The following is a 26,000-nucleotide window of genomic DNA, read 5'->3' on the forward strand; positions in this document are numbered from 1 at the left end:
CCCGTCTCGGCCTCCCAAAGTGCTGGGATTACAGACTTGAGCCACCGTGCCCGGCCTCAGCTAATTTTTAAATTTTTTTGTGGAGAAGGGGTCCTGCTATGTTACTCAGGCTGGTCTTGAACTCCTGGCCTCAAGCAATCCTCCTGCTTGGCCTCTCAAAGCACTAGGATTGTAGTTGTGAGCCACCACACCTGGCCTATAGTAGTTTGTTGTTGTTGTTGTTGTTGTTGTTGTTTTTGAGATGGTGTCTCACTCTGTTGCCCAGGATGGAGTGCAGTGGTGCAATCTTGGCTCACTGCAACCTCCACCTCCTAGATTCAAGCAATTCTCATGCCTCAGCCTCCCAAATAGCTGGGATTACAGGTGCGCACCACCACACCTGGCTAATTTTTGTATTTTTTTAGTAGAGATGGGGTTTCACCAGGTTGGCCAAGCTGGTCTCAAACTCCTGACCTCAAGTGGTCTGCCTACCTTGTCCTCTCAAAGTGTTGGGACTACAAGTGTGCACCACTGTGCTTGGCCTTATACTGTTCTTTTATTTTCCTTTTAATGTCTGTAAGATCTGTAGTGATGTCCCCTCTTTCATTTCTGATATTGGTAATTTGTGTTCTTTTTCTTTTCTTAGTTAAGCTACCTAGAAGCTTATCAATTTTATTGATTTTTTTAAATTAAATTTTATTTTTTTAAGAACCAGCTTTGGTTTTTATTTTTCTCCTTGATTTCCCATCTTTGGTTTCATTGATTTCTGCTCAGATTCTTATTTCTTCTGCTTATTTAGGATTTAATTCACTCTTGTTGTTCTAGATTTCTAAGGTGGAAACTTAGATTGTTGATTTTAGGTCCTCTTTTCTAATGCAGACATTCTATGCTATAAATTTCCCTCTAAGCATTGCTTTTGTTGCATCCTACAAACTTGGTAAATTGTGTTTTCATTTTCATTTTGTTTAAAGTATTTTTAAAATTTCTTTTGAGATTTCTTCTTTGACCCAGGTGTTATTTAAGAGGGTGTTGTGTAATCTCATGTATTTTGATATTTTTTTCCAATTATGTTTGTTACTGATTTCTAGTTTAGTTACATTGTTCTCTGAGAGCAGACATTATATATGGTTTCTGTTCTTTTACATTTGTTAATGGTGTGTTTTATGGTCCAGAATGTGATCTGTCTTGGAGTATGTTCAGTGTGAGCTTGAGAATGATACGTGTTCTGTTCTTGGATGAATTAGCTCGTAGATGTCAGTTATATCCAGGTGATTGATGGTGTTGTTGAGTTCAGCTATATCTTTACTGATTTTTTGGCTGCTGAATCTGCCCATTTCTGACAGAGGGTTATTCAAGTCTCCAGCTATGATAGTGGATTCATTTCTTTCTTTGCAGTCTTTTTTTTTTGCCTCGCAGTGTTTGATGCTCTGTTATTAGGCACGTATGCATTCAGGATGTAATGTCATCTTGGAGACTTGACCCTTTATCGTTATGTGATATCCTTCTTTATCCCTAATAATTTTTCTTGCTTTAAAGTCCACTGTGTCTGAAATTAAGTTAGCTCCTCTTGCTTTCTTTTGATTAGTGTTAGGATGGCATATTTTTCTCTATTGGTTTACTTTTCATCTCTATGTGTCTATATTAAAGTGGGTTTCTTGCAGACAACTGAGTTGGGGCTTCTCTTTTGATCTGCTTTGACAAAAATTTTTTCTTTCTTTTTTCCTTTTTTTTTTCCGGAGACAGAGTATCTCACTCTGTCGCCCAGGCTGGAGTGCAGTGGCACAATCTTGGCTCCCTGCAAGCTCCGCCTCCTGGGTTCATGCCATTCTCCTGCCTCAGCCTCCCGAGAAGCTGGGACTACAGGTGCCTGCCACCACGCCCGGCTAATTTTTTTTTGTATTTTTAGTAGAGACAGGTTTCACCATGTTAGCCAGGATGGTCTTGATCTCCTAACCTCGTGATCTGCCTGCCTTGGCCTCCCAAAGTGCTGGGATTACAGGCGTGAGCCATCATGCCCGGCCAACAAAAATCTCTTTTAATCGATGCATTTAGACTGTTGATGTTCACAGTGATTATTAATATAATTGGATTAATATCTGCCATATTTATTACCATTTGCTATTTCTTGCCCTTGTTTTTTGATTCCATTTTGTATTTACTCTTTTTCTGCCTTTTAACTGAGCATTTTATATGATTCAATTTTCTCTCCTTTCTTAGTGTATCAGTTGTATTTCTCTTACTTTTTTTGAAGCGGTCACCCAAGACTTTGCAATTTACATTTACAACTAATTGAAGTCCACTTTCAGATAATACTGTACTGCTTCATGGGCGTAATGTGAGTACCTTATAACAAAATATGAATTCCTCCCTCCCCCGTCTCTTGAACCATTGCTGTAATTCACTTATATGTAAGCATACTTAAGCATATATACATATTATCTATACATAAGCTTACCTAATCACATATATCGTTGCCATTGTTACTTTGAACAAACTATTATCTTCAGATCAATTAAGAAGAGTAGAAGTTATACCTTCCCTGATTTCTACTTTGATGCTCTTCCTTTATGCCAGTTTGAGTGTCTTAACTATATCATTTTCCTTCTTTCTAATGTACTTCTTTTAATATTTATTGCAAGCACTTCTACTGGCAACAAATTCCTTCAGTTATTGTTTGTCTGAGAAAGTATTTCTCCTTCACTTTTGAAGGGTGATTTTGCCAGGTACAGAATTCTAGATTGGTTGGTTTCTCTCAGCACTTTGAATGTGTCACTCCACTGTCTTGCTTGCGTGGTTTCTGAGAAGTTGGATATAATTTATATGTTTGTTCCTCTGTAGGTTAAGTTAATGGAACTACTCACTGTTTGAGTTGAGATTCCAACTCAAGTGGTCTAATAACCAGACAGCCCCAGTTCTTAACAGAATGAAGTTCATTTTCTTTAACTAGCAATGCATACCAAACAGTGATAAAATAAAAGACACCAGCTTAGCCCTTCTGCCAATTTAGCCATCTGTGGAATGATACAGTCATTCCACCAGAATGTCATTTGAGCATTTTATGGATATGAAGCCATTCATGTGAACATTTTAGCTATGATCAAAAACAGGGCACTAAACTTGACACTGCCTGACCATTATTAGTTCTAGCCAATGTGGCAAGATTAGAATCGCTGATATTTTGAAAACCCCCTTCTCTTTTTACACAGCATGCCGTCAGACAGAACTTGCAGTGGTATGCACTGTTAATGGTTTCTTTATTGTAGATTAGTTAAATTACAGATTTTAAAAGTTTTGCTTAAATTTTATTGAGAGGTTAATACAAAAGATAATTATAAGTAGCCTATAAAATATTTTTAATATATTATCTGAGACTGTGAACGTTAGTTTCCTCATTATCATAGGATGGAGATGATACCATCTACTTTCCTACTTTGCAAAACTGGAGTATTGTACCCTTAGGTCCCCTCAAAGTGTATGTACACATGCACACAGGGTTGGGGATTGAGAGGGAGAGATTGGGAATGCAAAACCACATAATTAATATGGCAGCATTATTCTGAAGCTTTAGTTTTACTTAGTTTTAAACACTTTTTCTATTCTTATTGGTATTATATGAGGCAGAATTTGGAATTGATGTGGATTTTTAAGATTGTTAAATGAAAAAGAAATTTGGCCAGGCGCAGTGGCTCACGCCTGTAAGCCCAGCACTTTGGGAGGCCAAGCCGGGCGGATCACGAGGTCAGGAGATTGAGACCATCCTGGCTAACACAGTGAAACCTCGTCTCTACTAAAAATACAAAAAATTAGCCGGACATGGTGGCAGGCGCCTGTATTTCCAGCTACTTGGGAGGCTGAGACAGGAGAATGGCGTGAACCCGGGAGGGGGAGCTTGCAGTGAGCCGAGATCCTGCCACTGCACTCCAGCCTGGGCTACAGAGCGAGACTCCATCTCAAAAAAAAAAAAAAAACCCACAAATTTTAGATTCGCAACATGCTGCCCACCCTCAGGGGATATTGCTCATTGTCTCACTGGTAGCCACCCTCTAAGCTTCCTGGAATCCATATTTTGTTGTACACTTAAGTTGAATTTTATTCTCTCTCATAACCATGGCCATGTTAACTATTCAAACAAATGAATACATCAAGAGAAAAAAAAAAAAACCCTTAAAGTGTTAAATTAGAAGCCAAAGCACCTCAGACAATTTCTAAACTCCTGAGACTTCATTTGAACTAGGGCAGAGCAGAGATAGCTGTGGCTGGCTTTGGACTGTGAAGGTGGGAAAGCTGGCTCCCTAAACTGCTCCCTCCCCTTAAGTAGTGTGAGTAAAGAGTAGCTGGCAGCAGATACCTTACTCTGGAATTAAGATTGGAGAGAGGGCCAGGTGTGGTGGCTCATGCCTGCAATCCCAGCACTTTGGGAGGCCAAGGCAGGTGATACTTGAGGCCAGGAGTTTGAGACCAGCGTGACCAACATGTTGAAACCCTGTCTGTATTAAAAATACAAAAATTAGCTGGATGTGGTGGCGCGCCTGTAATCCCAGCTACTCTGGAGGCTCAGGCAGGAGAATCACTTGAACCTGGGAGGTGGAGGCTGCAGTGAGCTGAGATCACCCCATTGCAGTCCAGCCTGGGTGACAGAGGGAGACTCTATGTTTGTTTGTTTGTTTTTTGAGACTGAGTCTCACTCTTTCTCCTGGGCTGCAGTGCAGTGGTGTGATCTCAGCTCACTGCAACCTCTGCCTCCCAGGCTCAAGCGATTCTCCTGCCTCAGCCTCCCGAGTAGCTGGGATTATAGACACCCGCCACCACGCCCGGCTAATTTTTGTATTTTTAGTAGAGACAGGGTTTCACAATGTTGGCCAGCTGGACTCGAACTCCTGACCTCAAGTGATCTGCCCTAGTCTCCCAAAGTGCTGGGATTACAGGTGTCAGCCATCGCACCTGGCCTTTTTTCTTTTTTTTTTTTTGAAATAGAGTCTTGGGCGGGGCATGATGTGGTGGACTGTAGTCCCAGCTACTCAGGAGGCTGAGGCAGGAGAATGGCGTGAACCCGGGAGGTGGAGCTTGCAGTGAGCCGAGATCATGCCCCACTGCATTTCAGCCTGGGTGACAGGGCGACACTCCGTCTCAAAAAAAACAGAAAAAAAGATTGGAGAGAAAAGACTGATAAATAGGAAGAAATTGAGAGTAAAGTCAGTAATTAAATAGTAGAAATTCAGACAAAAATAGAATGGGTTGAAGGAGTGGAGGAAATCTTTGGTATCAACTAGTTCATCTTTTCCCACCCCCCATTTTTCTGCAGATTAAGAAAATGAGGGCTAAGGGTTTAAATGATTTAACACAAAGTTCTAGCTAGTTAGTGGCAGAATTAGGACAAGAATTTCAAGTCTCCTGACTCCTTGTTTAGTTCTAGATAATAACTAGGGAGATCTGGCAAACTGTTTATTAAACTAACCTTTTCAGTTGTATAAGATAATGAAAGTCTGTTTTTACTCATTCAAACTTAGGACATAAACATGAAAGTTTTACCTATTTGAGATTTCTTATAAACCAGAATTTGTGTTAAAATGTTAAGGGATGGCCGAGCGCAGTGGCTCACGCCTGTAATCCCAGCACTTTGGGAGACCGAGGTGGGCAGATCACAACGTCAGGAGATCGAGACCATCCTGGCTAACACAGTGAACCCAGTCTCTACAAAAAATTAGCTGGGCATGGTGGCATGCGCCTGTAATCCCAGCTACTCAGGAGGCTGAGGCAGAAGAATCGCTTGAAGCTGGGAGGCGGAGGTGGCAGTGAGCTGAGATCAGTACTCCAGCCTGGACGACAGAGCAAGAGTCCGTCTCAAAAAAAAGAAAAAAGAAAAAGTTAAGGTATATTTAGCATGTGTTGTTTAAATACCCAACAAACTCATTCCAAAAATTTCAGTAACTTTTTTAGTACTGTTATTGTCACCCAAGGCAATTTTTTACTGTTAAATTCTATCTCCATTTGTGTCTCATTAATGTCAGGAATAATGATCCATCTCTGGTTGGATTTCTTACTCCTGGTGGAACAAAATGTTAAGGCATACAAACATGGAGGGAGAATTTGTTTGTTTTTTGTTTTTTGGGTTTTTTTTTTTTTTTTTTTTTTTTTTTTTTGAGACAGTCTCACTCTGTCGCCCAGGCTGGAGTGCAGTAGCACACTCTTGACTCACTGCAATCTCTCCCTCCCAGGTTCAGGCAGTTCTCCTGCGTCAGCCTCCCGAGTAGGTGGGACCACAGGTGTGCACCACCCCACCGGGCTAATTTTTATATTTTTAGTAGAGATGGGGTTTCGTCATGTTGACCAGGCTAGGCTCGAACTTCCAACCTCAAGTGGTCCGCCTGCCTGGGCCTCCCAAAATGTTGGGATTATAGGTGTGAGCCACCACCCCGGCCCATATTCTGTTTAATTCTTTTTTGTTTTTTTTTTTGAGATGGAGTCTCTCTCTGTCACCAGGCTGGAGTGCATTGGCCCGATCTTGGCTCACTGCAACCTCTGCCTACCGGGTTCAAGTGAATATCCTGCCTCAGTCTCCCAAGTAACTGGGACTATAGGTGCATGCCACCACACCCAGCTAATTTTTTTTGTATTTTCAGTAGAGACAGAGTTTTACCATACTGGCCAGGGTGGTCTCAATCTCTTGACCTTGTGATCCTCCCACCTCTGCCTCCCAAAGTGCTAGGATTACAGGCCTGAACCACTGTGTCCAGCCAATTCTTAGAGTCTCTTTTAGCCACTGTGTGGATTTTGGTTTTTCATATGTAGGAATTGGGAGTAGCTTTTTTAAGGGATAGCGAAAGAGAGCTCGTGGGTTAAAGTGGGGAAACAGCAAAGACATGGAAAATGGAAATGTAAAGAAGGTAGAGAATTTTGGAATGAAACCCTGGAAGGGAAGAGAAAGGGAGATGGAAGTTGAGAGGACAGACATTTTGACAAATGTACTGATAATTATACTTTGAATAGTTTCCTTGTTAGAACTAGTTTGAGTTGGGTTTCTGTCAGGTGCAAGAACCCCCTTACTAATAGTCATTTGTTAATTTTTACCACAGAGTCATTAACACAGCTATTGAATCAAATCATATGCCTTGAAATAGTCTTATAGAGATATTATTAAAATATTCTACTGAAGCTAAAGTGCATTGCAAAATTTTCTGTTTTTTCCTAACCATTCCTCTATCTATAGGAAATTAATTTTGGAATGTGTTGGTTTCTTTTGATTAATATTTCTTTAAACTAGAACCAGATAAATTGGCCACTTTTTTTTTTTTTAAAGAAATGTACCTTTAGCTTTGAGTTATCTTAAATTAGAAATATTTGGCAGAAAAAAAGTTGAAATTTGCATCAAGAAAGAATATATTTCTGTAGTAGTTGCTCTGGGGTGAAAAATGAGAACAATATGGTCTCTCTCTTTCCACAGCTTGCAATCTAGTTGGGTGTGGAGGGAGATAAGGCAAGTGCACAAATAACCACCACATAATACAAAGCTGATTAGCTCTAAATGCCATAGAGAGGTACAAAGTTCATGGGCTTCTCAGAGGAAGTGGTATCTAACTCTTCTCTTGTTTAACTAGCACAGCACTTTTAGTTTTTTTTAAATTGAGATACAATACATAATATTTACTCTTTTTTTAAATTTATTTTTTAATACAGACAGAGTCTCGCTATGTTGCCCAGGCTGGTTTTGAACTCCTGGGCTCAAGCAATCCCGCTGCCTCACCCTCCCAAACATTTACACTTTTAAAGTGTACACTCAGTGAGTTTTATTACATTCACAAGGTCTTTCAACCTTCACCACTATCTAATTCCAGAATAAACTTAAAAAAAAAAAAAATCTAGTGTTTTTAGCTGAGGTGTGCTGTCACAGTTCTCAGACCTCACCACTCCCTGTTGGTTTATATCTAACATACCACCAGTATGTATATTGGCTGCCTGACCCCTGCAGGCATTTGAGTTTGCATCCCAGGCGCGAGAGTTTTTCTAGTTTCAGTGACCCTGGAAGAAAATGTCTTAATTGCCTGGGGATGCCACCCTGAAGAATACTCTGCTGTCCTGCAGAGCATCCTTTTTCCCATTTCTATTATCTTAATCCTCTGGCTTCTTTACGAATGGTCCCTACCTCTACTACAGCTTTTGGTAAGGGGTTACTTCCTATTACCCTCAAGAGGACTCCCCCCCACCCCTCACCCCCACAAGATGGAGTCTTGCTCTGTTGCCCAGGCTGGAATGCAGTGGCACGATCTCGACTCACTGCAACCTCTGCCTCCCGGGTTCAAGCAATTCTCCTGTCTCAGGCTCCCCAGTAGCTGGGACTACAGGCATGTGCCACCATGCCCGGCTAATTTTTGTATTTTTAGTAGAGATAGGGTTTCATGATGTTGGCCAGGCTGGTCTCGAACTCCTGACCTCAGGTGATCCACCCACCTCAGCCTCCCACAGTGCTAGGATTACAGGCATGAGCCACCGCGCCCGGCTAAGGACTTCTTTAGTATAAAATCGAAACTCTTTTTCTCAGTTTACAAATCCTTGCATGATCTGTCCCTTGCCAAATCTGTACCCTCTCTACCTGAAGTGCTCTTCTCTCTGATCTTTGCATGTCTGATTCTTTCTTGTCATTAGTACATTAATATCTCAGCTGAAATATCACAACTCAGGCTTTCTCTGTTGATAAAAGCTAAAGCAGCCACCTGGTCACGCTCCACACCCTAGTTTAATTATCCCAACACTTGTCACTGTCTTTTTTGTTGTTTTATATTTCTCTCCTATTACTCGAATGTAAGTTCAATGTCAGCAGGTCCCTGACTGTAATATTTATAGTTGTATCCTGAACTCCTAGAACAGTGAGTGTTTGGCTTGTGGTATGTACTTACACCATATCTGGTAAACAAACGTTAAGGGAAAACGCTTGCTCTGAGCAGTGCCTTCTGCTGTTTTGGTTCATCTGCTTGTGTGATTCTACCTGTTTTTGTCTTCCAGAAATTTGCCAGAATCTCTGGTCTGTTAATGCCTTTGCCATCTCCTGTTTCCATGTCCTTACAAGTTTATTCGTTTTTGAAATTGTTTATTGTCATTTTAATGGTATCTTGGGGAGGCGGAAATGCTTTCTGTGACTTTTTTTTGACAGGTTGAAATGTTGCAGTCAGGTTGAAAATTAAAAAGTCAAATTGAGAAAGCATGGCTTATATTTGGAGAATATGGTTGAAAATTTACATCAAGGCCGGGTCAGAGAGAATCTAAAGTCATTTGATGCAAAGTTTATACTTAATTCAGAATGTCATGGAGAACTGTTTTGGGTGTTTGAGCAAACTCACAACGTGAAAAGAGTCTTTAAGAAAGATTAGTCTGACAGTGATGTATTAAAGAAGAGAGGTCAGTTAGGAAGTTGCTAGAATAATCTGAGAATAATATAACATAGATCTGAACCAAGATAGTGGTCATAGATAGGAAAAGAAGGCACGGAATTGGAAAAATAGTTAAACCTCCTGGCACCAACACTGATGAATTGCTCTGTGATAATTAGTTTAGCAGTGTGACTTTTATTTTGATGGTTTGCTTGATTGTATGTTTCCTCCAGCCCCTTTGCTATCTCTCATCTCCCACCCTCTTTCCCGGGGCAACCTCTGTTCTGATTTCTATCACTGTGGCTCAGTTTTGCCTGTCCTAAAACTTTATTTATTTATTTATTTTATTTATTTCCAGTCGGAGTCTCACTCTGTCACCCAGGCTGGAGTGCAGTGGCACGACCTCAGCTCACTGCAACCTCCGCCTCCCAGGTTCAAGCGATTTTCCTGCCTCAGCCTCCTGAGCAGCTGGGATTACAGGCAGGCCCTGACAGTATTAAATGTGTCTTCTATCAGTAATGAGTGGTAAAATGTGTTTCCTAGGAATTTTACATTTATGAGATAGAAACAGAAAGCAGACATCTTGAAGCTTTTTTGATTGTATTCGGCCATTCTCATATTACTATAAAGAAATACCTGAGACTGGATAAATTATAAAGAAAAGAGGTTTAATTGGCTCACGGTTCTGCAGGCTATACAGGAAGCATGATGCTGGCATCTGATTGGCTTCTAGGGAGGCCTCAGGAAGCTTATACAATCAGGGTAGAAGGTGAAGGGGGAACAAGGCAGGTGACATGGCCAGAGCAGGAGCAAGAGTAGGGGGGAGGTGCCACACACTTTTAAATGACCACATCTCACAAGAACTCACTATTGGGAGGACAGCACCAAGAGGATGGTATTAAACCATTCATGAGAAACCATCTGCATGATTCAATCACCTCCCACCAGGCCCCACCTCCAACATTAGGGATTACTATTTGATATGAGATTTGCAGGGACACATATCCAAACTGTATCAGTGGGGGATATTTGATCAACTCTAGTAGTACCTACTATCTGGATGTTGGGAAGAGGTCAGGAGATATGTTAACGAATAATGCAAAATGGAAGTGTTTTACTGTTTTCTCCTTTTGTTCTGACAGTAACAAAAGTAACAGTTTTAATAATGAGAACATCTTTAAAAAGACCCATCTTGAAGTCTGTATTTAGTGTAAGCATTTCAATTTAAGTAAATACTAGCTTTGGATTTGGAACCGAATTCTGATTTTTTTCTGACCTACTTGTAATGTTAAAGAACTTTTTAAAAAATTACTTATTTTTTTAGGGCCGGGTGTGGTGGCTCACACCTGTAATCCAGGCACTTTGGGAGGCCAAAGTGCTTGGATCCGTTGAGGCCAGGGGTTTGAGACCAACATGGCAAAACCCTGTCTCTACTAAAAATACAAAAATCAGTCAGGTGTGGTGGCACACACCTGTAATCCCAGCTACTCAGGAGGCTGAGGCACAAGAATCACTTGAACCTGGGAGGCAGAGGTTGCAGTGAGCCGAGATTGTGCCACTGCACTCTAGCCTGAGTGACAGAGTGAGACTCTTTTATCTTTAAAAAAAAAAAAAAAATGTGTTTTTGAATCTAAAGGTTAGAAGTGAATTTTTTTGCATCTGTGAAGGGATGTCTGATAAGTAAATATTTTTCTTAGATGCTAAATTTTTATAAATAAGCTAAAAAGGTTAACTGAGTAAGCAAGACAAATATACTTTAGGAAAGGGAACATATGCATTCATAATAAAAACCATATTTTGGAGAAATACACAATTATTTTTCAGTGTCCTTAGACTAAATGTATTATTTTGTAAAAGTGTTTTATACCTTATCTTTTTCTCCTTTTCCTTAAATTTATTTCTGAAATTTAGATCATCTGTTTGTTATAGCACTTTTCCTAATTATAGTTTTCTGAGGGTAAAAACTGTTTTTTCTTTTTTTTTTTGTTTTGAGATGGAGTCTCGCTCTGTTGCCCAGGCTGGAGTGCAGTGGCGCGATCTTGGCTCACTGCAAGCTCTGCTTCCCGGGTTCACGCCATTCTCCTGCCTCAGCCCTCCCGAGTAGCTGGGACTACAGGCGCCTGCCACCACACTTGGCTAATTTTTGTATTTTTAGTAGAGACGGGGTGTCACCTTGTTAGCCAGGATGGTCTCGATCGCCTGACCTCGTGATCCGTCCGCCTGGGCCTTCCCAAAGTGCTGGGATTACAGGCGTGAGCCATCGCGCCTGGCCAAAGACTGTTTTTTCTTTTTATCTCTCCTCCTTCATCTCTCTCTCTCTTAATTTATTTTGATACACTGTTGACACTTGAACAACACAGGTTTGAACTGTGTGGGTCTGCTTATATGCAGATTTTTTTTTCAACCAAACGTGGATCGTTGTGATGTGAAACGTATATGGAGGGTTTACTGGACTTGAGTGTGCACGATTTGGGTATAGGTGGAGGTCCTGGAACCAGTCCCCCTGGTGTCAAGGGACAACCGTAATTTCAAACGTACAGAAAAGTTGTAAGAAAAATATAAACAACCTCCAGGCCAGGCGTGGTGGCTCATGCCTGTAATTCCAGCACTTTGGGAGGCTGAGGTGGGCGGATCACCTGAGGTTGGGAGTTCGAGACCAGTCTGACCAGCATAGAGAAACCCTGTCTCTACTAAAAATACAAAATTAGCCAGGTGTGGTGGTGCATGCCTGTGAACCCCAGTGTATATTTCTTTTTTTTTTTTTTTTTTTTTTTTTTGAAACGGAGTCTCGCTCTGTCCCCAGGCTGGAGTGCAGTGGCGCTGTCTCAACTCACTGCAAGCTCTGCCTCCGGGGTTAATGCCATTCTCCTGCCTCAGCCTCCCGAGTATCTGGGACTACAGGCGCCTGCCACCATGCCCGGCTAATTTTTATTTTTATTTTTTTTTTTAGTAGAGACGGAGTTTCACCATGTTAGCCAGGATGGTCTAGATCTCCTGACCTCGTGATCCGCCTGCTTCAGCCTCCTAAAATGCTGGGATTACAGGCGTGAGCCACGGTGCCCGGCCCCAGTGTATATTTCTTAAGATCAAAGATGTTCTCTTATGTCACTGCAGTACTGTTATCAAAATCTGGAAATGTAACATTGATTCAATACTGTGATGTAATCCACAGTCATATTTTGTGGACTGTTCCAACATTGTCCTTATGGCTATGTTTGGATATTTTCCCTGGATCTAAGATCCAGTCCAGGTTCAAGCATTGTGTTTAGTTGTCATGTCTCTTTAAGTTCCATTGAATATGGAACATTTCCTTAGCTTTTCTTTGTTTCTTGGCCATCACATTATTGAAAAGTGTTGGCCAATTATTTTGTCAAATGTCTCTTATGATTTGATTCAGTTACTGCATTTTTTGCAGGAATACTGCAGAATGATGTTGTACCCTTCCCAATGCATTATAACTGGAACCCTCTGATATTGGTTTGACTCTGTAGTGATGATATTTTGGTCACTTGGTTAAGGTTGTCTTGACAGTAATTTGTGGGGAGATATTTTGAGAGTATATGTCATCAAATTTTCACTATTAGTTTTAGCCTCTATTGATGATTCTTGCCTTGATTTTTTTTAAACTTAATTATAACAGTGATTGCAAAATGGTAATTTTTTTTTTTTTTGGTCATTTCATCTACATTAATTATTTGGCATTCTATAGTAAAGAAGAGCTTTCTTCCTTACTGTGTATATTTTATTTAATTCAATATGGATTTTATGGCCAGGCGCGGTGGCGCATGCCTATAATCCCAGCACTTTGGGAGGCTGAGGTGGACTTAGCACCCGAGGTCAGGGGTTCAAGACCAGCCTAGTCAACATGGTGAAACCCTGTCTCTACTAAAAATAAAAAAAATTAGCCGGGTGTGGTGGCAGGCGCCTATAATCCCAGTTGCTTGGGAGTCTGGGGCAGGAGAATCGCTTGAACCTGGGAGGTGGAGGTTGCAGTGAGTTGAGATTGTGCCATTGTACTCCAGCCTGGGCAACCAAGAATGGATGTTCATCTCAAAGAATAAATACATGGATTTTGTTCAGTGGATTATAATTTGTTTCTATCATAATTTATTTCAATATTTATCTTTTCACAGATTAGGCCCCTGCTCTGGGCCTTCAGGCTGGTTCCTGTGTCCATTTGACATGTGCCTATCATTAATTGAGGACTTTTCCTCATGAGATGATGTTCTAGAGGCTCATCTTGTTTTTTTTTCTTTCCCTGCCCAGCCCTGGAATTACTCCAAGTATCTGTTACTTTTTGTGTAGAGTATATACAGTATTTTGAAACCAAAAACTGGGAACTAAGTGTGCCAATTAATTACTACTGGGGTGTCATTGCCACCAGGCTTTTTCAATGGACATACCTACAAACACATATACACCCTAGGCTGGGCCCAGGGTCCCTGTGCTGTGTGCAGCCTAGGGACTTGGTACCCTGTGTCCCAGCCACTCCAGCCATGGCTGAAAGGGGCCAACATAGAGCTCAAGCTGTGGCTTCAGAGGATGGAAGCCCCAAGCCTTGGCAGCTTCCATGTAGTGTTGAGCCTATGGGTGCACAGAAGTCAAGAATTGAGGTTTGGAAACTTCCGCCTACATTTCAGAAGATGTATAGAAATGCCTGGATGCTGGCCGGGCGCGGTGGCTCAAGCCTATAATCCCAGCACTTTGGGAGGCCGAGATGGGCGGATCACAAGGTGAGGAGATCGAGACCATCCTGGCTAACACGGTGAAACCCTGTCTCTACTAAAAAATACAAAAAACTAGCCGGGCGACGTGGCGGGCGCCTGTAGTCCCAGCTACTCGGGAGGCTGAGGCAGGAGAATAGCGTAAACCCAGGAGGCGGAGCTTGCAGTGAGCTGAGATCCGGTCGGTCGCTGCTCTCCAGCCTGGGCTGCAGAGCGAGACTCCGTCTCAAAAAAAAAATTAAAAAAATAAAAAATAAAATAAATAAGAAATGCCTGGATGCCTAGGCAAAAGTTTGCTGCAGGGGCAGAACTCTCATGGAGAACCTCTGCTGGGGCAGTACAGAAGGGAAATGTGGAGTTGGAGCCCCCACACAGAGTCCCTACTGGGGGCCCTGCCTAGTGGAGCTGTGAGAAGAGGGCTGTCATCCTCCAGACCCCAGAGTGGTAGATCTACAGACAGCTTACACTGCGCACCTGGAAAAGCCTCAGACACTCAATGCCGGCCCGTGAAAGCAGCCAGGAGGGAGGCTGTACCCTGCAAAGCCACAGGGATGGAGCTGCCCAAGACCATGGGAAACGCACCCTTTGCATCAGCATGACCAGCATGTGAGATCTGGAGACAGAGAAGATCATTTTGGAGCTTTAAAATTTGACTGCCCCACTGGATTTTGGACTTTCATGGGCCCTGTAACCCCTTTGTTTTGGCCAAGTTCTCCCATGTGGAATGGCTGTATTTATCCAATACCTGTACCCCCATTGTATCTAGGAAGTAACTAGCTTGCTTTTGATTTTACAGCCTCATAGGCAGAAGGGACTTGCCTTGTCTCAGATGGGACTTCGGACTGTGGACTTTTGGGTTAATGCTGAAATTAGTTAAGACTTTGGGGGACTGTTGGGAAGGCATGATTGGTTTTGAAATGTGAGGACATGAGATTTGGAGGGGCTAGGGCAGAATGATATGGTTTGGCTGTGTCCCCACCCAAATCTCGAATTGTATCCCCCAGAATTCCTGTGTGTTGTGGGAGGGGCCCGGGGGAGGTAATTGAATCATGGGGGCTGGTCTTTCTTGTGCTAATCTGATAGTGAATAAGTTCATGAGATCTGATGGGTTTATTACAGGTTTCCACTTTTACTTCTTCCACATTGTCTCTTGCCATGGCCATGATTCTGAGGCCTCCCCAGCCATGTGGAACTGTAAGTCCAGTTAAACCTCTTTTTCTTTCCAGTCTCTGGTATGTCTTTATCAGCAGCATGAAAACAGACTAATACAGATAGGGAGTTCCTATTTGGGGTTGAACAGATTAAGAATATCCCATATTATGAAAATCTAATGTAAATAAAGGAATGCTTATGCTTATTCTCATTAAAATATGGTTCATATTTAATGTTTTTTGTTTGTTTGTTTTTGAGACAGTCTCGCTCAGTCGCCCAGGCTTGAGTGCAATGGCCGGATCTCGGCTCACTGCAACCTCCGCCTCCCGGATTCAAACGATTCTCCCGCCTCAGCCTCCCGCGTAACTGGGATTACAGGCGCCCGCCAGCCACTATGTCCAGCTAATTTTTGTATTTTTAGTAAAGACAGGGTTTCACCATGTAAGGCTGGTCTCAAACTCCTGACCTAAGGTGATCCGCCTGCCTCGGCCTCCCAAAGTGCTGGGATTACAGGCGTGAGCCACTGTGCCCAGCCTGGTTCATCATTCTGTAAAAGGAGTTCTTTTACAGAATTAATTTTTTAGCCTAGGAATTCTTTCATCTAGGCTGGAGTGCAGTGGTGTGATCTCGGCTCACTGCAAGCTCTGCTTCTGAGGTTCATGCCGTTCTCCTGCCTCAGCCTCCTGAGTACCTGGGACTATAGGTGGCCGCCACCATGCCGGGCTAATTTTTTGCATTTTTAGTAGAGACGAGGTTTCATCGTGTTAGCCAGGATGATCTCCATCTCCTGACCTTGTGATCTGCCCACCTCGGCCTCCCAAAGTGCTGGGATTACAGGCATAAGCTACCGTGCCTGGCCAGGAATTCTTTTTCTAAGGGGTTCGTTTAAGTGCCTGATAAATACAACATAAACAAAATTGCCTTTGAATTTGATTAATAGTTCTTAGGCATTACAATCTCTACCAACTGTTAAAATAGTTCTAGTTTGTTTTTATGCTTCATTATATGATCTTAAATTACTTCACAGTTAATGTAGATGATAATGAAGTGGATGTGTTAGTTATATCCTGGGTTGTCAGAAATGAAGGCTTAACTCAAAGAGATGGCATAAGTGTGTAAATCATCTTCCTTAGTGCTTCTCTGTCATCTGGGTAAAGAAGAATTTACCATGACTGGCCCAAGAATAGCATACCTTTCTATTAGGAAGGTTTGCTTCCATGTGGCAATTTTACAAAACTGAGTTCCAGGTGTCAGCTCACTCTTGAGAACCAGGCCATCCATGCAAGTTCCCTGGTAGCTAGTTAACTCACGCTTGCTTCTATGAAGCCTCTGAAGAGCATAGCACATTACTTCCTTCTTAGTCCCTTTCAACAGGTAGGAGACCGTAACTTCATTTAAATGTGCTTCATGCACTGGTCTACAAAAGGAACTTTGTTGCTGGAGAATTTGTTAAGATATCTTGCATCTGTCGTCCCAGCTACTCAGGGAGGCTGAGGCAGGAGGACTGCTTGAGCCCAGAAGGTCAAGGCTGCAGTAAGCCCTGTTCTCTCTCCTGCAGTTAGTATTAATGTTCTTTGAAGTTATGGAATTTGTTTTTTGTTTTTTTGTTTTTTTGTTTTTCCTGCATAATGCTTAGCTTGATGCTGTGTACGCAGAGTATTTTCGAAGGTTTGGATCCTAAGTAGAACCTTTCTGTAGGCCCTTTCTGTTGAGGGTCACTAATCTACAGAGGAAACTTCAGTGATGGATATATAAAAAGCAACTTTTGCCTTTTTTTTTTTTAAACTCATCTACCTTATAAATTGAGAGCAAAAGCTATAAAATTATCCTTACTTTTTAAAGAGATTAGGTCTCGCCATGTGGCCCAGGCTGGTCTCAAACTCCTGGGCTCGAGCAGTCTGCCCGCCTTGACCTTCCAGAGTGCTAGGATTACAGGCGTGAGCCACCATGCCTGGCCATGTAAATTCATTTTTAAAACTTCCCAGACTGTTTGTTAAATTCCCAGTTTCCATTTGGCAATTTATAAATAATAGCACTTCATTCACAGCAGAACTAAAGGTCCTGTTTTAAAATAAGTGTAGTTGTAGGTCATGACAGAAAGAAACCAAACATACCAGGTACTGCCCCATCTGATAAGTGATTAATCCCCTACAGTTATCTTTCCATTTTACATTATGAGTTGTCCTACTTCTTTCCTTTTCCTTCTCTGCTCTTCCTCCTTTTGATGAGTCCTCTTCCTCTTTTTGTGCCTTACTAAATTTAACATTTTTTTTTCTTATTGTTTCTCTGGTTTGATTTAGATTTCCTTCCTCTTGCTTTTATTTTGCAACAGTTGTAACTTGCACAGTCGGGGGTACTCCTTGAACATGGAAGTCTTCGTCTCCCTCCTGCCCCTTTCTCTAGTGCATGTTTTTCTTTAGAATTATTTTTTCAGGTTAGAACAGCATAGGAGGTGTTCCTAAAACCATTTTTGTGAGAAAGTTACTGAAACATAACAGGAAATAAAGAACTAAAATTTATTTGTAAGTGAATAACTGTGAGAGGAAGCATGAGACTATGGTAATGGAAGAGGAGTAATTGGGGTGTGTTAATGATGGATCCTCATGGTACCTAATTTCCTTATGGTTTTAAGGAGTACTCATTCTAGTACTCATTTAAGGAGTCCACATTTACCTTTAACAAAATTTTACACAAAATGGCATTACTTATTGTCTTGTAAGAGCTCCCAGTAATTATTAAACAACATAGTTGTTTATACTTTGTTAAACTTAAGTGGGTATAAGCAATACCCTGGGTAACTTGTTGAAAATACCCCATCCTCTTGACATTAGTGTTCAGTAGATCTTGAGTGGGCCATTTAAAAACTGACTTTTGCACCCCAGGTAATTTTGATGCAGGTCATCAACAAACCACAATTGGAATAACATTGCCCTACGGGATACAAAGTCCAAAGTTTTTGGTATGGCTTAGGATTTTGCCCCTTCTTCCTCTCTAGCCTCATTTTCCATGAGTCTACACCACCCATCCTATGCTTCAGAAATGCTAAGTCACTTGAGTTCTAACATGTCGTTCTCACGTCTCTATACCCTTGTATGGTTTCACCATGTTGGCCAGACTGGTCTTGAACTCCTGGCCTCAGGTGATCTGCCTGCCTCAGCCTCCCGAAGTGCTGGGATTACAGGCGTGCAAAAACTCTTATACACAGTTATGTTCTCTGATAAAATGCCATTTCTGCCCCTGACCCTTTAACTTCTATGCTTAAGAATCCAGTTGTTGGCAGGGTGCAGTGACTCACACCTGTAATCCCAGCACTTTGGGAGGCCGAGGCCAGAGGATTGCCTGAGCTTAGGAGTTCAAGATCAGGCCAAGGCAACCTGGCGAAATCCCATCTCTACAAAAAAGTACAAAAGATTAGCCAGGTGTGGTTGTGCATGCCTGTAGTCCCAGCTGCTTGGGGGGCTGAGGACAGGAGAATTGCCTGAGCCTGGGAGGTCCAGGCTTCAGTGAGATGTGTTAGTGCCACTATACTCCAGCCTGGGTGACCCCATCATTTAAAAAAAAAAAAAAAGATGAGAATCCAGTTGCTTCGGGCAAAAAAAATAGGCTTGGCTTTCAAGGTCCCACTGTAGTTCTCTTTGAGTCAATCTCATGACATTCTCACAAATACACACCTTGTCTTTTGCCCTTTATAATTGCCCTATATGTAATGTATTTAACCAAATTTTAAAGCCCTAATCTAAGCTCAACCTTCTTGATAATCACTGTTTTGTTTTACAATGAGGATATTGAATAGTAAACCAAAATATCTCCTGAGAGGAAGGTTAATAGGGAAAATAGGCTTGAATAAATAACTTCATGGAAAATTTAGCAGGAATAATATTGTTTCATACTAAAGAATACTGAAATAGATAGCTTCATTATGTGTAGTGGAGCTTACTATATACAAGTTTTAACCTGTAATAATTGGGCACAATTATTTACTGTTATTGGTAAAATGAAAACAACCATTGTATAAGAAGGAGTAGATCATTCTTCCGTTATTCTGTTTTGCATGAATAAACTACATGTAAATGAGTTTAAAAATATTAGTTAAATCATTGTTAGCTGTATTCTGTGATTTTTCTGTAATAAATATGGTTTCAAAATAATAGATTAAACTAAGCCTTCTTATCAGTTGAGTCTTAACCTTTCCTCATAGTTTTCGTAGTTGGATGATTGCTAGACATCACTACTCTATCTTCAAAACAGAATCCACCTCTTCCCCCAACTTGCTTCTCACTAGTCTTAGTCGATGTTATCACCGCCACTTACTAAAACCAGAAATCTAGGCATTATCCTTGATTACTCTTTTCTTTGCCCCCCTCCCCCCATTTAGTTTTTCATTAAGTTCTTTTGACTTTACTGCAGAAAAATATCCTGAGTTTGGCACATTACTTCATTTCATCTCAGGGAGAGACAATATTATACAATAGTTAAGAACCTGGGTAGTAGTGGATGTTTGGAGCAAGTCTTTGTTCCAAGGATCAGCAAGCAGTACAGTGTTGCTGGAAGTGGGAGGAGGGAAAGGGGAGGGTGGTAAGAGAGGTCCCTGAAGGTTAGGATTGGACAGGCCATTGTCAGTCTGTGAATGACTTTGGATTTTATTCTATCTTCAGTACATCTGTGCTTTGGGGAGTAAACTTTATTTGTAGTAGGGTACATTTACTCTTTCAGGACATAGTTTCCCTTATGTATAATGGAGCATGGAATTTAAGTGAAACCTCTGTATATTCCCCCCAAAGTACCTAATACTATAATCATAGAATAATTTAATAGGATTTGTTATAGTATGCATTATTAGTTTCCTTGGGTCTATTTGGATACCATTAAGGAAGAGCATTATGTTAGAAGCTATCTATTTTTAAATCCACTTTTTTTTTTTTTGATAAGTTTTTTTCTTTCATTTTTCTTCCCTTTGATTGGAAGGACAGTTGACTGTTAGATTATTTTCTGATGTCATTGTTTCTAGTAGGGGCATTATGTTTGGAAAATTCAGGTTTAGACTTGTGATTCATTTGGCGATATATAGCAATTATAATACAAACGATTTTTAGAATGGGTAGGGTGTGGATCAAGGAATTGGCAAGCAGGAATGCATTTCCCTACTAGATTTGCTGACCTAAGATGATGCCGAGCCTATAAGCAAATGTCTGGGGGCACCTTATTTGATGTGTATGGTTAATGGAAATTATGCTGTATTGGGGAATTGGAGAATAAGATTCATCAACGTCAGCATTTAGAGAATGGAGAGTGTGTTTTAGATTGTGAATTCTTTAAGAAATGTTATAGGACCTAAGTCCTTTTTGGAAAGTCTCCGAGTAAGTTACTTAAGTTTTTTTTTCTTTGAGATGGAGTTTCATTCATTGCTAGGGCTGGAGAGCAATGGCACAATCTTGGCTCACTGCAACCTCTGCCTCCTGGGTTTAAGCAATTCTCCTGCCTCGGCCTCCCAGGTTGCTGGTCTTACAGGCGCCCACCACCATGCCTGGCTAATTTTTCTAGAGACAGGGTTTTACCTTCTTGGCCATGCTAGTCTTGAACTCCTGACCTCAGGTGATCCATCCTCCCCGGCCTCCCAAAGTGCTGGGATTACAGGCGTGAGCCACTGCACCCAGCCAGTTTTTTTTGTTTTGTTTTGTTTTTGTTTTTTTTGTTTTGTTTTTTAACTAGTCCACATATGACAAATTGAAAATAGGACAGAATTGGCAAAAGTAACATAAGTGGTTAATGTTCAATAGATACTTCAACTTTCTGTTAATTTTATGTTTCTCTGTCATTGCTGTCATTGTTCTCTAGTGATATTTTCCTTACGTCTGCAGTAGTAGTCTAGATAAAAACAAAACTATAAATGAAAAATTTTAAAGGGATTTTTAAAACCCAAATAGCTTGTTTGAATAGTAGGAAAAAACTCAGTTTCAAACACACTAGCTTTGGATGCAGAGTCTGTACAGTCATGTGTCATTTAATGATGAAGATACTTTCTGAGAAATGCTTCATTAAGCAATTTCATTGTTGTGCCAGCATAATAAATCGTACTTACACAAACCTAGGTGGTATAGTCTACTCCACACCTAGGCTATAGAGTATAGCCTATTACTCCTAGGTTACAACCTTTCAGCATGTTACTGTACTGAGCACTATAGACAATTGCAATACAATGGTGTCTAAACTTAGAAAAGGTACAGTAAAAATACTTATGGGACCACCATTGTATAAATAGTCTGTCATTGATCTAAACATCATTATGAGCACATGACTGTGGTTCTCTTTGGCTCCATTGTAATTTAAATTATTTCTTTATTTTGAACTATTTTATATTTATCTTATAATGTTGTTTTCCTGTTGTTTTATTTTTCCCAGTATGGCATTTTCTTATGGGCAGTTACAGTCTGTTCTCAGAAGTCCAGGATTTAAACCTTTTTTAAAATCATTTTTAAAAATTTGAACTCTTGGTTTAAATGATATCTAATATGGAAGCCCTATCTGTAAGATGCCTGAAATTGGAGGTGTTGTTTGAAACACTGGACCTGGAGTGCTGTCCTCTAAGCCCTTCTCCAAGAACGGAGCTTGCCACCCTTTCTGATTAGCTTTCCTCATTTATAAAATGGGAATTATATAATACCTACCTATCACAATGGTTCATGGAGGGCTATGACTAATGTTCTCTCCGATTGTAACTTCCTCTTAGTGTGTGTCATTTTCATACATCACAGATTCTCCTGATGATGAGTCATCTAAATATTCTATCATGTGACCAAATTTTTACTATGGAGAATATAGTCACCATAAACCCAGTGCCTTGCGTATTATTGCCTAAAATACTCATTAAAGTTACTAAAGCTGCTATCTCTGCCAGTAGTGACATAATGGTATCTGTTGGACAACAGTGCTGCAGGCCCAGTTGTTTTAAATGTACTTAAGAAATATAAAATGTAACTAAGAATAAGTATCACTATCTCAAAACAATTCCTCCTAAGATATTTTCTGGGTTATTCCAGTGTGTTTAGTTTCAAAGATTAGGGAGTAAAAGCAAGTATGTTCCAGATTATGTTACTTATTAACCCTCTTTATGAAAACTGGCTATTACTGCTCCTTGGTGTTCTCAAACTAGCAACTATTTGAGTAATTAAGTCATCTGGTCAGATGAGGTTTTTCTTTTCTTTTTTTTTGGAGACAGAGTCTCGCTCAGTTGCCCAGGCTGGAGTGCAGTGGCGTGATCTCAGCTCACTGCGAGCTCCGCCTCCCGGGTTCACCCCATTCTCCTACCTCAGCCCTCCAAGTAGCTGGGACTACAGGCACCTGCCACCACACCTGGCTAATTTTTTTGTACTTTTAGTAGAGACAGGGTTTCACCGTGTTAGCCAACATGGTCTCGATCCCCTGACCTCGTGATCCGCCCGCCTCAGCCTCCCAAAGTGCTGGGATTACAGGCGTGGGCTGCTGCACCCGGCCGAGGTTTTTCTTTTCACTAACATTTTATGTTTTTCATCGGTAGATGGCTTAATGAACTCTGATACCAAGTTTCTATTGAGATTGACCTATCAATTATGTAGTAATGAATAAAATCTTACAAATAATAGTTACAAATTATAAAAACCAAATCTTTTTAAGAATCAGATTTATGAATTGGGAAATTGGTAGATCTATTTTTCACTTGCCAGGGTAGAATGACCTGGTTTATATATGATTTCAGTGATAAAAGATTAAGAAATGGAAATTATCAGTTTCTATTAGAGATATATTTATTAGAGATATTGGTTAGCTGTTGTTCTTCCCAGTATTAGGAAAATTAGAAAATTATTTCCCTTAAGTAATTAAAGGAGATATGATCTGATTTTCAGCATCTGAAAACTACGTTCAGTTTAATTTTGCAACATTATTTGACCCTTTCTGCAAAAGTTTGTATAGTGAAATAAGACTGAAAATTTAACTTCATGATACCTTGTCAGATAATTAGATTCTTTATGTTGTCTTCTAATCTTTAAGGATCCCAGATATAATTTTGTGGATTGCTGCTTTGACGATATCAGTCTGTGTGTGCTGCTGCAATAAAATTCCCGAGACTGGGTAATATATAAAGAACAGAAATTAATTTTCTTATTGTTCTGGAGGCTGGGAAATGCAAGATTAAAGCACTGACATTTGGTGTCTGGTGAGGGCTTGTTGCTGGCTTCCTCCACAGGGAGGCACGAGATGTGCTCTCGCATAGCGGAGAGTAGAAGAACAAGGTAACCCAGTGCTTCATGAAATCTCTTTTATAAAATCCTTAATACCTTTAATAAAGAAGGAGCCTTTATGGCCTAAAGGCCCCATCCCTTAATACTATCACATTGGCAACACTTGAATTTTGAAAGGGACGCATTAATACCCTGGCATATGTATATCAAGCTCGTAAAAATTAGGCGTATCTTTTTTAATGGAATGCCCATGCACTATATAATCTCGGAGGAACTTCTTAAACCAGCTGACAGGCTATATTCCAAATATTGCCTAGATCTACCATAACAAAATTCGTGTTTTAGAAATGTGAGTCAAGAGTATTTAATGTAACATATGGTGATGATATTCATTGTGTCCCTGGGACAGAAGTTGAAGGAAAAGGGATTGTGGTCAAATAACTTAAGAATATGCTGGGTTTTTTTCCAGAAATAACATTTTATCAGATTTTAGTAACTATGATGTTAAGAAACATAAAATACCTACCATAACTTTGTGAACCAGGGGTTATAATCTGCTAACTTGAAAAAAAAAAAAATTTAATTTGTTTCAAGTTCATACTAACATGCCTGCCTGAGTTTAATTTTAATTTTGGAATATGCTGACTGGTTAAGCAAAGTTAATGTTTATTTGAAGATTTCCCGGGGCCTTTAATGTTGTAATGTTTATATTTATCAGATTAATCAGTTATTGATCTTACATTGTTTTATGTAATTTTTCTTCCCATCTTCCCTTGCAAAATAATGTGCAAGTTCCACGTCAGATACCACACTATTTTATTTTATTTTATTTTTTATTTTATTTTATTTTTTGAGACGGAGTTTCAGTCATTGCCCAGATGGGAGTGCAGTGGCATGTTCTCGGCTCACTGCAACCTCTGCCTCCCAGGGTCAAGTGAGTCTCCTGGCTCAGCCTCCCAAGTAGCTGGGATTACAGGCATGCACCACCACGCCCGTCCAATTTTGTATCTTTAGTAGAGATGGTGTTTTGCCATGTTGGCCAGGCTGGTTTCGAACCCCTGACCACAGGTGATCCACCCGCCTTGGCCTCCCAAAGTGCTGCGATTATAGGCGCGAGCCACTGTGCCCGGTCACGCTATTTTATTAATGGGAAGAAGGAAAATAATTTCTTCTTTCAAGGGACTTATATTTGAAAAGTCACCACATACAGGATTTGGACCTGGATTTAGAAGTTTTCAATTCAGTTTCCTTCTTGAGTTTTGTTGGAACTGATGAGGAAGTAAAGTAGAGAAAGAAGACAAATGGGATAGAAAGTGAGGGTAGGAAGGTAGAATAGAAACAAAACTAGATTAAGATTTTTGTTTTGTCAAATTTTCTCTTAAATACTTGTTGGACTCAGGTTTTGTGGGATACCTATTGATATCTAAACAGATTTTTATAGAATAAACAGGACAATAACTTCTTCCATTAAAGTCTTCTGAAATGGCTTCCTTTTGGTGTTTGGGTGTCCTAGGATCTAGTAGTGGAGAGAACTATACTACTCTTATGTCCTCTGCTGATTGAAAGGAGTGCTCTGTTAATTTTTTTAGTAATGTTGTAATTCTGGTCATAATTTGATACTGTTGGCTTTTCTTTTACAGTTTCCTAAAAAAATTGAAACTTTATTCTTTGTTTCTACTCACTTGTCAACACTGTCTGCATTAATGACTTAAGATTTTCTTTTAGAATGTAATTTCTAGTTTTGAAGATTTGACTCCAGAGGCTTATAATATATCAGAGCATATATGGCATAATTTTTCAAGTTAAACCTGTAACTTACTATTCATTCTACACAAATGTCTGTATTTCAGATGGAGCAGCTATCAGATGAAGAAATTGATCATGGTGCTGAAGAAGACAGTGACAAGGAAGATCAAGACCTGGACAAAATGTTTGGAGCCTGGCTTGGAGAACTAGACAAACTCACTCAGGTTGGACGTAATGCTTGAAAAACTGGTTGAGGATTTGAAGTCATCATTGTGTTAAAAGTTTAATATGCAGAAGAGGATATGGATATAAGTTAAATTTTAAAATATTGCCAGAAAGGAAGAAATGTTCGAAGTATTGACAAGCAAATGAAGTCATTCTAGAACAGAAGATGTTAAGAATCTATAGTTATTTTAAGGATGTTAAAAAAAAAAATACTTGTGAGGGAGGCTCTGTTCATCTAGAGGGATTGCTTAATGTATGTTTCATAAATATGGGATGATTAGCTAAAAACTTTTAAAGCCTGAAATTCAAAAGTCTAAATTTTAGCAAACCCTATTACCTTAGTAAATTTGAATACATTTTCAACATAAGTAATTTCCTTCCACGTAAATATTTTCTTTTTTTCTCGAGATGGAGTCTCACTTTGTCACCCAGGCTGGAGAGCAGTGGCGCGATCTTGGCTCACTGCAAGCTCCGCCTCCTGGGTTCACTTCATTCTCCTGCCTCAGCCTCCCAAGTGGCTGGGACTACAGGTGCCACCATGCCTGGCTAATTTTTTGTATTTTTTAGTAGAGATGGAGTTTCACCATGTTAGCCAG

General features: G+C 40.4%; 1 protein-coding gene across 1 annotated transcript in view; it reads left to right on the forward strand.

The window, feature by feature from the left end:
• The window catches only part of RAPH1 (Ras association (RalGDS/AF-6) and pleckstrin homology domains 1), a 110,366-nt gene that overhangs the window by 14,884 nt on the left and 69,482 nt on the right, over positions 1–26,000 (forward strand). Inside the window, exon 2 of the mRNA XM_011992486.1 lies at positions 25,284–25,403. Coding sequence (XP_011847876.1) covers positions 25,284–25,403 — 120 coding nt within the window. The remainder of the gene's footprint in view (positions 1–25,283; positions 25,404–26,000) is intronic.

Source organism: Mandrillus leucophaeus, unplaced genomic scaffold (assembly GCF_000951045.1).
Source record: "Mandrillus leucophaeus isolate KB7577 unplaced genomic scaffold, Mleu.le_1.0 Scaffold411, whole genome shotgun sequence".
Lineage (NCBI taxonomy): Eukaryota > Metazoa > Chordata > Mammalia > Primates > Cercopithecidae > Mandrillus > Mandrillus leucophaeus.